This window comes from Chiloscyllium punctatum, chromosome 48 (assembly GCF_047496795.1).
Source record: "Chiloscyllium punctatum isolate Juve2018m chromosome 48, sChiPun1.3, whole genome shotgun sequence".
Taxonomy (NCBI): Eukaryota; Metazoa; Chordata; class Chondrichthyes; order Orectolobiformes; family Hemiscylliidae; genus Chiloscyllium; species Chiloscyllium punctatum.
Window position 1 is genome coordinate 56,544,921 of NC_092786.1, and position 12,796 is coordinate 56,557,716.

The 12,796-nt window shown below is 46.9% G+C and overlaps 1 protein-coding gene across 22 annotated transcripts in view; it reads right to left on the minus strand.

Annotated features, from left to right (window-relative positions):
- tle3a (TLE family member 3, transcriptional corepressor a) overlaps positions 1–12,796 on the minus strand; it is a 77,169-nt gene that overhangs the window by 32,326 nt on the left and 32,047 nt on the right. For 4 of the 22 annotated variants that reach the window (XM_072565307.1, XM_072565300.1, XM_072565298.1 and 1 more), the window contains exons 7-9: positions 8,244–8,273; positions 5,591–5,795; positions 3,882–3,898 (exon numbers count right to left, since the gene is read on the minus strand). In XM_072565307.1, the coding sequence (XP_072421408.1) occupies positions 3,882–3,898; positions 5,591–5,795; positions 8,244–8,273 (252 nt within the window). The remainder of the gene's footprint in view (positions 1–3,881; positions 3,899–5,590; positions 5,796–8,243; positions 8,274–12,796) is intronic. The other 18 variants (XM_072565314.1, XM_072565309.1, XM_072565312.1 and 15 more) reach the window with 6 other exon arrangements.

The following is a 12,796-nucleotide window of genomic DNA, read 5'->3' on the forward strand; positions in this document are numbered from 1 at the left end:
GACAGCTGTTTTACTGTGGATTCAACATGAGCATGGAGCCAATATTGAAACTGTGCTAATCTGTGGCTTTGAATTCCTTCTCCTGCCAACTTTTAGCTTGGACATAGTCCTCTTCTATTTTCTCCACTCATCATCTTTCATTTCCCTCCTCAGCTGCTCTCACGACCAGTCCCACCCATTTTCAGTTTCAAGGAGCGAATCAATTCGGGAACAGAACACAAGGGGGTAGGGGTGCGCGCACGTGTGGAGTATCCTCATCTAAAAAGGGATCTTCCTCCTGCAAGTAGCCAGTGGGAATTCCACCTCTTCCGCTATAACTGCGGAACATTCTCTGGTCCCACTGTCTGTCCTGGAGCAGGGGGACTCTCTGTGGAGACATCTCACTATGGGGGCAAAGCCCACCAGTTCAAGGCCCCATTTGACCCGGTCACTGTAAACAGTGAGTAGGGAGTTACCTACACAGCTCATGGGGTGAATCCAATTCAATGCGGACCAGAGTGTTCTGCATCATGATGTTTGACGTCCAGTGCTCAGCCTGTCATTAGACAAGGGACAGTCAGGTTGCTGGGGCTGGGTTAAGGTGGTTTGGGGGGAGGGGGCACGGACAACGGTCACCCTTTGAGATGAAGATGAACACATCCATCGTCTGCAGTGTCTATTGTCAGCTTTGAGACTTGCAGCCTCCTCAAAATTTGCCCTCCCATCTTCGTATTATTCACAAATTTGGTAACAGAGACATTATCCAAGTCATAGAGAGTGTTGCAGCCCCAGCACTGATCCCATCGCAACTTCATTAGTGAGATCACCAACTTGAAAAAACCCCTTTTGGCCAACTCTGGGCTAACAAACAAACAAACAAACAAACAAACAAACAAACTCCTCTCAGAGCTCAGTGCCAAATTTCTTATTAAAGGGTCTTTCTGAGAAACACAGAGGCAATTCTGTCCATTTAAAAGATGCTAGATAAGTTCAACGTTGTTGTTAAATCAGTCTTTGTGCAATTCTGATCCTACTGCTATAGGAAGGATGTTGTGAAATTTGAAAGGGTTCAGAAAAGATTTACAAGTATGTTGCCAGGGTTGGAGGGTTTGAACTATAGGGAGAGGCTGAACAGGCTGGGGCCGTAGGGACTAGTGGTGTAACTTTTTCACGCAAAAGGGAGTGTAAAAGGCATATGAATAGGAAAGATTTGAAGGGATACGGGCCACATACTAGCAAATAGGAGTAGATCAGTTTAGGAAAGCTGGCCGGCATGGACGGGTTAGACTTAAAAGGTCTGTTACAGAGCCTCAGCAATAACACAGGAGCGTGATCAAGGATAAAACCGTTACTTAATCACAGGGGGATTTTTAGTTCTTCAGACTTGACTGCACATATTCAGAAAACTCACTCGCATGAGACATAAACTTGCAATGGCAGTGCAAAGCATCAGAATGTTTTAAACTCAGCTAACAAAATGGTTTATTGCAGCCTCAGCTAACAGTTTGCTACGTGTACTCCCGGGTGACCCTCGGACAAAAGAAACCCAGATCCTCTGGGGGAAGGTGCCAATTGGTGCTCACTCTGACAAAATTAAGGAATTGCTAACTGCCTCATGCCGTCTCACCCTAAAGGGCAGCTCTCTTTACAAAAGGAGATTAGAGGCAAAGATAGCAAAAAGACTCAAAGTACCCAGAAGGTGGGTGGGGGACAGAGCTGGTGGAAGTAAAAAGGTCAAACAAAAAAAAACCTGAAATAAACCACAAACTGGCCTTTGACTAGTGGGTCGATCCCCTGTGGTGTGCAGTCATAGTATTAGCCCCAAAGTAGACAGGAAATATCATTCCTGAGGAAGGGCTCATGCCCGAAACGTCGATTCTCCTGCTCCTTGGATGCTGCCTGACCTGCTGCACTTTTCCAGCAACACATTTTCAGCTCTGATCTCCAGTCCTCACTTTCTCCAGGAAACATCATTCCACACCAACAGGAAACCACTTTGGTGAGCAAAGTGCGTTTTGAGAAAATGAAAGGTAGTTGATGAGAGGCTGTCAGTGCCCGACTCTATCACAGACATGGAGCTAACCACCAGGTTTGTGCCATGCATTCAGCAACCAGTCAATGCCCCCCATTAGGGTCAGGACCAATGCAGTGGGCTGAGATCATGGAGCAGGTCAAGACTTGCCTGGGGAGAGGGGACCGACTCAGTTTCACGATGAGGGTTAGACCAGGAGCCCTCTCCCCACACCCACAGAGACAGCGTCAGCCACTGGGCATTTCCAGCCTGGCTCTCGCACGATGAGAGTTCCTGCGGTGGTCTTTGAAGGCCATTTTCCTGAATCACTTCATCACTTCTCCTCAGTACAAGGGGTGAAGCTGCCTCACTCCTGAACATGGCTTGAATGAGAGAGGGGGTAGTTGCCCTGACTGACCCTGGATCGGTCAGACCAACGTAAGGAACAATAAACCCCCAAATGCCAATCCCAAAACAATATCTGTGATACAGCCAAGCTCCTGGGCAGCAGGATTAGATTAGATACCCTACAGTGTGAAAACAGGCCCTTCAGCCCACCAAGTGCACACTGACCCTTTGAAGAGCAACCTACCCAGACCCATTCCCCTACATTTGCCCCTGACTAATCCACCTAACACGATGGGCAATTTAGCATGGCCATGTGGGAGGAAACCAGAACACCCGGAGGAAACCCACGCAGACGCGGGGAGAATGTGCAAACTCCACACAGACAGTTGCCAGAGGCGGGAATTGAACCCGGGTCCCTGGCGCTGTGAGGCAGCACTGCTAACCACTGAATGTTTTATTTTGCAATACAAAAGGGAGTACTCCTGTTTAGGCCACATCTTCAAAGGCTCTTAACGATTTGTAAATCAGGCCACTCTACAGAGCTAGAACCATGTTCTTCACCCTCCCTAACAGACTGGGAAACTGGAACAATGCAGAGCAATACACTTAGTTCAATGCCTTCACAAATCATTATTTCACATCACTCCACTTACAAATCTCATTATCACCCACTGCAAAAATCTCCAATTACACCAAAACTTTTATTTAACATTCCCGACATTTAAAATCCATTAACCCAGACCCTGCGCACGTGTCAATGGTCTGAGCTTTCTGGAGATTGAATTGTAATTACTCTACACCAAATATCATATGAATAGAAGCAAACTTCATCTTATGAAAAACTAATTGTCTTAAGTCACTGACCCACAGCGAAAGCAATGTACAGACATTAACACGAGTGTGTGAATGAGCACTTGCACACGGAAACAGAGAGTGGGACAGAGCGAAGCAAAAAGAACAGAAAGATGACCAAGGAGAGAGAAGCAAGACAGCAATTGATTAGAAAGATAAAATGTAGTCAGTTCTTACTCTGCTTCCCAAAGATTTTCAACAGAGAGCAATTTAGGACACTGACAAAAGAGAGTTTGCAGTCCAGCTTTGTGACAAACTTTATAAAATACAGCCAAGTTAGGAACTGGACTAGAATGGAGGTGAAAGGCTCATGATCCATGTGGTAACTATTCAAACTACAAACTTGCAACTTGGGGTTTATTAGTGTGAGGTAATTGTCATGTTAGCCAGTACATTTTCACACAGCTATCAGGCAGAGGGCAAGAGTGAACCAACAGCAATAGGAGGAAAAACCCCCTTACACAGCGAGTGATCAGAGCCTTGCCCGAAAGCGTACATGGTGGAGGTCAAATCAATTATGGCTTTCAAAAGAAAATTGGATCATTATCTACAGAGGAATACAGCGTGCAGCCACAGGGAAGGTGCTGAGCTCTTTGTCCTTCCTGTGGTGTGAAGTTCAAAAAGGAGAGGGAGAGGGAAACGAGGAGGTCAAATAAAAATCACATCACAAGACTACGCGAGACAGACTTACCACGCTGGATTCTCTCTCTGGTCAAAGGCGATGGCATGTCAGAAGAGCAATGAGATCAGTGACCAGGTAGTGACAGACAAAGATAAACAAGGGAAAGAGGAGAAGCAATTAGTGTCTGAATTCTCAACAAACATTCAGTCCAGCGTTCCAGTAATGCACTGTGAACCTGGGGTTGAGTCACCAACTCTGACCAGATCCTGCCCTGTGTGCCTGCTGTCCCAATCTCCATTAGACCATCCTTCAGCCAATTGGAAAAAGGATCACATATTGAACCAATTGGATCATTTTTAACTATCAGTCTTTGATGGTTTGATGTTCTCAGCAGCCAATGTTTCCTATCAATCGCCTCAAATGTTCTCTGTTCTGGGCTTTTCCCCCAAAGCAGTGCAATAAGGGAGCTGCAATTATATAGCACCGTTTATCACCAATGGATGACTCCAAACACTTTGCAGCCAATCCCACACTCATGTACGCTTGCTGTGGCAAGATTGGCTATGGAGTTTCCTATTTCTGCACAGCAAGCTCCCACATTTAACAGTGCGCTAATCAGCTTATGTTTATTCGGTGATGTTGATTGAGGGGTAAACCTTAGCAAGGGCACCTGGGAGAAAGTCCTGATCTGTAAAGCAGGGTCACAGGTACTTTCCTCCTAACCCCCAACCAACCCCACCCCCACCCCCACCCCACATTGTCCACAGCAGGCAGATAGGGACTCCAAGTCCTTCCTGAAAGCCTGCACCTCCAACAGCGCAGCGCTCCCTCAGTATGCACTGCATTTGTGCTCTTGGGGGCACAGAGTGGAAATTGAACCCAGGACTCAGTCAGTCAGTGGAGGGGGCACTACTGGCTAAGCCACAAGATGCACAGCTGTCCTGGAGACTCTAAAGGACACCTGCAGAGTTGGTAAACTCCACCGCCCCCCCCCACCCAACTGCAAACCTGGATGGCAATTAACTTCATTATCACCAAAATGAAGAAATCTTCAAGTTCAGAATTCAGCATGAACTTGTTCAGCTGCTGACTTCAAACCTAACGCTGGCTGGTGTGCAGCTTCCACCATGTTAGATCAATCAGCTGCTATCCCACTCAGCCAGACACTTCTGCTACAGGCTTCAATGAGGAAGGCAGCTTAAATACCCCTTCTCAGGCTAACAAGGGATGGGCAATAGATGCCTGTTTTCCCAGAGTGCTCACATCCCAAGAGGGAATTGAAAAATATCTAGGAATGTCCATGACAATGGACCATTCAGCCCCTTTAACATGCTGTAGCACTCACGAAGATCGTGGCTAATCGAAGAGAGTTATGGATTGTTTCCTTTTGCTACAACTTGCTTTACAAAGTTCTAATCACATGATTTTAGATCCCATTGTGCTTTGTGTCTGTCAGCTCCTTACAGTTTAGTTTCATTTCTTATCCTCTATAAACAATGTCAATTCACTCCTTTTAAATGTCACATTGTGAAATCCCATTGAATCATTTCCCTGTTGAAATTTCAAACGCACTGAGAACGACAAGAAACAGAACCTCGGGAACTGAGTCACACACAACAGGGAGGGGTCACGGGCCAAAGGAAGGTGACCATTCCCAAGACGGGACTCAAAACACCATGGAATCAGTTCTCCAATGTGGTGTTCCCACCAACTTAGACCCATTCACCCTTTCAAAAATAAACACAAAACCGAGCACAGAGAGCCCACTCAATCCTCACCTCTGTGATCCAACTCATGGTGATTCTTCTCGTCCTTCACTGACAGGTGAGCCTGGCTTCCCAGAGCACTGGAAAGTGCCAGGAGACCAGAGGTGCTGCCGGTAACCGGGGGGATGCCTGGAGGCTGCAGGGTTGATGGATGGGGTGGCATTTGGACAGCAGGTGGGTGGGTGTGCGAGAGGTGCTGGGCCTGGAGCTGCTGCTGCTGCGGAAAAAGGAAGGGCACAATGTGTTGGAAGGAAACACAGAGATGGAGAAGAGCAGTGAGGACAATGAGGAAGTGACAGAATGCAAGAGAGAGAGAGACAGGAAAATCTCATGAGTAACATTTCACGATTAAAACAAAATTTACAAAACAAAAAAAAGCATCCTGCGAGAGCGAGAGAGAGAGAAAATGCCAGAAACAGTGTGGTTAATTTAACCCCAAACTGTACAAAGCAACAAAAATACTTCAGCCAGACAACAATGAAGCTTTGGGTTGTTTTTTTTATAAAAACCCCCTCCACACATTGAGTAATGTCCAAATGGAGCTCTACTACTCCTGCGTCTTGCTCACAGGATGCAGGGGTTGTGGGTGGGGACTATCTACATCACCAGTGGTAGCAGCTAAGCTTCCACAGAGCAATGGCCCTGGGACGTGAGAGGAGATGGTTAAGGAAGGACCTGATGTACTGGAACTCTGACCCAGGTCTTCTGTACTGCCCAGCTGCCCCAGGCAATAGGACAATGCAGCATCCTACTTTACCAATCCCACCCCACCCCCGGCTAAAATCTGGTAAATCAGCACAGACCCACGCAGTGTACTTTAACCAACAGCTCGTTCCCAAGTCCAGAGAGACCAACATTGCAATCTCACCGGTGATTTACAAGTCAAACTCTAACCAAAGTGTATACATATGTGCACACACCAGAACAAATAGTCCAGAAAACAGCTCTGCAAAAATCAAGCCACCCAAAACGGATAACATCAGTACAGTCAGCTGCACAGCCCCAGCCTACCCACACAGCCCCGGCCTACCCACACACAGCATCCACCGCGACACAGCCCCGGCCTACCCACACACAGCATCCAACGCGACACAGCCCCGGCCTACCCACACACAGCATCCACCGCGACACAGCCCCGGCCTACCCACACACAGCATCCAACGCGACACAGCCCCGACCCATACATGTTATATTAGTTCAGATTTTTGGCTCAAGGGCATGCTTTGTAGCTGTTATGGTTCTCAGATTATCAATCTCATCCTTGACAGAGTGTCCCTCAATTGAATACCCAGGGATTGGCTTTAAACAAGTCAAGGTTCTGGGATACATCGATAGCATTCATAACAGACACATTCAGAAGGTAAATAGGTCAGTGTCCTCTCATTTTGAGTGAGTTGATCTTTATTTTTAATCTTTTCTTCCCATGCCACTGATGACAAACATAGTTAAAAACCAGAATGAGCCAAGACTCAATGGGCTGTGTGGTCATTGAGACACTCGCCATCCAATTGTACAGACAGGAGGGATGAACCAGAGGACTTTTCATTGACCTTGCTGGTTCTTCTCATTGGGGAGTCGGGGGGGGGGGGGGGGGGGGAAGAGGGGGAAGAAAATCGGAATGTCAGAACAGGAGGAGGCCATTCAGGCCATCACCCCTGTACCAGCTTTGTGACAACAGGTACCCATTACTCCAAGATTTACCAGGATGTTTCTGGGAATTAAAGGGTTGGACTTGTAAAAAATAGGCTGGGACATTTTTCACTAGAGAGAGATGGAGGTTGAAGGGTGACCTCAGATTTATAAAATCACAGTGGGTATAGGTAATGTGAATAACAACGGTCTTTTCCCCAGGGTGGTGGAGTTCAAAACTAAGGGTTACATTTTTAAAGGTGAGAGGCAAAAGATTTTTAAAAAGCCACGAGGGGTAACATTTTCTTCCCAATACGGAGTGGCTCACGTGTGGAATGAACCGCCAGACAAAGTGGTGGACACAGGAACTGTTACAACATTTAGTAGACATTTGGACAAGTACAGGAATAGGAATGGTTTGGAGGGATATGGGCCAAGTGCAGGCTGGTGGGTCTAGTCTAGTTTGAGAACATGGTCAGTGTGGACTGTTGGACCAAAGGGTCTGTCTCCGTGTTTGACGGCTTTCCCCCCCTCTCCTCCTCCCCACCCCACAGCCCTGTACACTTACTCTTCAGATTTGGTCCAATAACTCATTGACCTGAACTCTTGCACTCCAGCCATTTCTCTGCCTCACTAAGCACCCCCCCCTCCCACCCACCACAGTTGCTGTTCAGACATTTGCTGACCCCTCACAGCCAGCCCTGGCGGGACGGAGGGTGAAAGTTGACGATCGGGGCTCAGAGAGGGATACAAATCTGGCACAGGACCGTCCCCATTCTCCCCATTTCTTCCACTGACCAGAGTTAACGTGACCTTAGAAAGCAGAAGGAAGGGGTTTAGGGATAGCAGCTGATATCCACACAGTCCCTATTAAAGCTCAGCCAGACTGCCAGTTAGCGTTAAGAACACTGCAATGCCAGAAGCAGCCAGGTCTGTGTGCACACACAACTGGCACAAAAGCAGCAACTCATACTGGGAGCATATTTGAGACATATTCAAAAAACAGGTATAAAGAATTCCACTGGGAGGGACTAACCGTGAGAGGTGGGTAGATAGCATGGTGCTGCTGGGGAAATGAAAAAGAAAACAAAATTGATTTCAGATGTTAAATTATAACGACCATAAACTCCCACCGTCTGCATCTCAGCAACCCCACCCTTTTAAAAAATAAAAACCACACAATAAACCCTTTAAAAAAAAATATGACTTCACAAAAGCCAACAGTCAATTTGGTCTTTTGATCTGAATGAGAATAAGCAGGTTCACAGGATGTGGCGAGACACGGGCCAGGGTGAAGCTGAGAGAGAAAAAAAAAATCACACGCAACGATCAATCCGTTCCTGTCATTGTTCCACCTCCTTCCATTCTGCCGCCATTGCATATACTCTCATAGGAATGAGACGTAGGCCATTCAGCCCCTCGAACCTGCTCCACTCAAAAAGATCAGGGCCAATCAATCAATCAGGTGGTAGTCTCAACCCCACAATCCTGGCCATTCTCTGACATTCCTCAACTCCCTGTTAGTGAAGACACTATCTATCTACATCCACCTTGAAAATTCCATGTTTGTACCTCCACCACTCTCTGGGAATGCAGTCGGTTCAGATAGAACAGTAGTTCCGTTCCAGTGCAATTCCACTTTATAGCAGCACCATTTAAACTAATGGGGCCAAAATTGGGTTATAGCCAATATAGGTAAGGAAAATTCGTGTTTTACAAAATAAGTTCTTCAGTCGCATTATAGCCAATTAGTGTTGAAGAAATGCACATTATAGCAGAACCAACTGCATAGTGATAGACCCTTAACACTCAAAAATAAAATTATTTGCTTCTTTTTGGTGTTAAAAGGAAGCTCCCAAATTTTCAAACTCCAACTGTAGAGGAAACATCCTGACAGTATGCACCTCAGTCCATTCAGGACCACATGCATTTCCTGATCAGCTTTGCTAGATTCCCATGGATCCACATTGAACCTTTTCCTCATGAATGATCTGTGCCAACTGTACATCTGTAGTTTCACAATAACCTTGCATTGATCTCCTGCTCCACATTCACAAAACCACACCATCCATAGGGCTGCACTTTTAGAGCATCCTAGTCCCCACAGTGTGAAGCATTCCTTCACCCTAGCATCACAGGGTCTGCCTGGAGCCTGGATATTACTGCCCGCTGTCCCCACTGAGGGAGGGATCAGCCCAGTCCATCAAAAAAGCCAACCTTCTGTTCAGCAACTCCAGCTACACGTCACACTACCTTAAAAAGGCAGCCAAAGACCCCTCCCATTCCAGTTACAATCTCTTCTGACAAATTGCCCCATAGTGTCCAGGTTAGATAGTCTAGCCATGGGAAATGCAGGGTTCCAGAGATAGGCTGGGTCTGGGTGGGAAGCCCTTCAAAAAGAATCAGTGTGGACTTGATGGGCCGAATGGCCTGTCCCCACACTGTGAGCAATTCTATACTTATGAAGTGCAATCTTAAAATTTGGATTGAGGATTCACAGTAAAAATGCTCATTTGCTGGCAAATTTGCACCTCCCAACTCCATAAATCAGAAAAAGATTAAAACGTACAACCACAGGGATTGGTGACCCGTAACAATCCTGGATCGAAATCAGCCTAAAACAAGGCAAAGCTGTTGTCACCAATTAAACAGTAACTGCTCAATGAAGGCTCTGTCTTTGGGAGAGAGTTATAGCTCTCTGTTTTGCTGGTATGGGCGGGGGGGGGGGGGGGGTGGAGAAGAAGTGATGGCTGAAGACAGAGAGGGGAGGGGGAAGGAAGGAAAGGCAGTGGTACAGAGGAGAAAGATGAGGAAGTATGTATCATTCTCAGGAATTCAAACCGCTCCTGATCACTGATTGGTTTGAAAGTGCACGCACACTGGGCTAGTCAATAGATACTTGATGAACTCCACAGTCAAGCAGCCAGGAAATGGTCACATTTAACCAGTTACAGGAGTAGGGGCTGCTGATACAAGGGAGTCAGAGACCCAGAAATCAGTCCCCCAGATCATACAGCAGCATCTAATAATGTGACCTGGAGAGCGGAACGTGGAGATGGAGCAATTACTGTTTCAATAACAGGTCAGTGCCTCAGTTGAACTTTGGTGCTAATTTTCTAAATGGCCCACTCAATTCAGATGGCAACCCATTAGCGAGAGAGCTATCATGTGCTTGGTTTGTTTAGAGATTAGAAACAACAATTGACTTATGAAATGGCAGTGCACACCACAGTTTGTGAATGTGCTGTTGACTGCCTTGCTTGGTTTATTTAACCATGAAAAGCAACTCAGCTGGGGTTAGATATTCTCCTCACTTCCCAAGGCAGGGGAGGGTGGGGGGGGGGGGTGGCACAAACCACGAAGCATTTAGGGGGAAAGAAGCCAGTGATTTTGTTTTGGCAACGGAGATTGGAAGCTGCTTCTGTAAAAAAAAAAGAGTTGAAGCATCACGCTGCGAGGGATGAGGCACAAAGACCGGAACACCCACCACAATGTTCAGTCATATCTTCACCATCTTGATCAGGAACACACTCACCATCCCTTCACTGGCACTGGGTCAAAAATCACAACTGTTCAGGGAGGCAGCTCAGCAGCACCTCCTGCAGGGCAGGTGAGACTGGGCGAGGAATGACAGCCCAGCAAGCAACACCCACATTCCACCAAGGAATAAAACCATGCTGTATGGGGACTGCGCTCTCAGTGTTAATACAATCTAATAGGGATAAGAGAGGGAGAGACAAATCTGACAATCCTACCATCCATGAAGTGGAGGCCATTATGCCTTTGCCAGCTCTTCAACTCATTTCACTTCCTTCCTGATGTTTCCCAGTGGTTCTGGAGTATTTATCTGATTCCATTTGGATTACTCCGTCTTGGTGCGTCTACCACCTGCTCCAGATCACACCAACTTGCTGCAGCAAGAGTATTGCTCATCTCCAACATTGGTTCATCCATGAATGATCTTCAAAATTGTTCGGGGGGGGGGGGGGGGGGGGGGGGGCACTATTCGACTCCATCAGAATCACTCCACCATTTAACATCACGATGGGTCTTCACCAGCAGCTCCACTTTCTTGCCAACTCCCTCAACCTCATTAGAGAATCTACTCAAAGATGGTGCAGCGTCATCGTGTAAGAGAAAGGATTGCAAAGATTCCCAAACCTCAGGAAGGATTCCATTCCCAAATAGAGCAGCCTTTTATCCAGAGACCATGAACACCTCCCACCCCACAATCCAGCTCGAGCGTGTCCAGTCAGAGGGAAGCACCTTCTCTGCCAGTCATCCTCACCAATAAAAATCAGTTTCCATCAAATCACATCCCATCCTTTTAAACTCAAGAGTGCCGGCTGACTCTGCTCACCCCAGGAAGCCAGTAATGAACCTTCATTTAACTCCATCCAATGGCAAGTATGTCCTCTTGAGGGTAAGGAGATCAAGATTACAAGGCAAGTGGTAGACAGCTTAATCTGCTGTGGCCTTGCCCTCATTTATAAAAACGTATCAAAGCAGTTTAATAAGTAGATACTGTGGTTATTACCACCATCTAGGGAATAAAAGACACCGGGTCACAGAGAGCCCGACATAGCTGACCCAGGATGAGAACTTTCTTCATCGAGATCCTCCAAAGTGTTCTACCACAGACACATCGGGGAGAATACACCATTGTCAAGTATCCTCCAACCAGGAGGTAGACAGATTGCAGGCACCCAATGGGTAGATTTTGGGAAAGCTGGGGTCAACAAGGGGCTGTGGGATGGAGGTGAAAGTTCAACCATGACACCGTTGTATGTTGAAGCAGGCTGGAAGGGCCAAATGGCACATGGCAGCAGCTATTCCTTACATTCGCGTGTTGGATTTGGAAGATTCAATCATTCTATCCAAGAGTAAAAGTGTCTGGGAGCAAAGAGGGAGTACTTAAGGTTTGCTTGTTGTGCTGAGTTTGGATGCCCAGAGAGAGGACGGCAAAATGGTTACAGAAACATCAGGTTAACAACTTATGGAAAAGTGATCAGAGCCTGGGCTACCAACACTCCAGAAACTAAGAACTGGGCACTGCAGCTAATAACACTGACGGGTAAAAAAAAATCTCAGAAGGAACTTCCTAATTTTCAGTCATCTGATTTAAAAATGCAATTGGGAACCTAGGTTTAATCACAGTCTGTTCACTTTCCAATTGACTGTGGGAAACAAGGATGGATGTGGGAGGTGAGCAAAGGCAGGTGAGGTTTGGTTGGGGATCACCTGGTGGTGATAGGATTATGTAATAGCCACCACTGCAATGCTCCCCTCAATACTTCATTGGAAAGGGGTCAAACCCTCAGGATGTGTGCTGTCATCCTGCGTGCACCTCCCTCCAAGCCCATCTATAAACGATCACCTCAGTGACTATTACATAGAATCAAGCCAACACACCTTCACACACCAGCTCCCCCCCCCCACCCCTCCCCATTTCCCTCCATGAAGGGTGGTTGGTTTGGGGGAGGGGAGGGGTTGCAGGAGAATAAACAGTCATTAAAAAGGGGCTTTTTCAATCCCCAGTTGAGCCTTGTAAAAACCTGAACATCACAGTCAGATCCCTCTCTGCTTAAA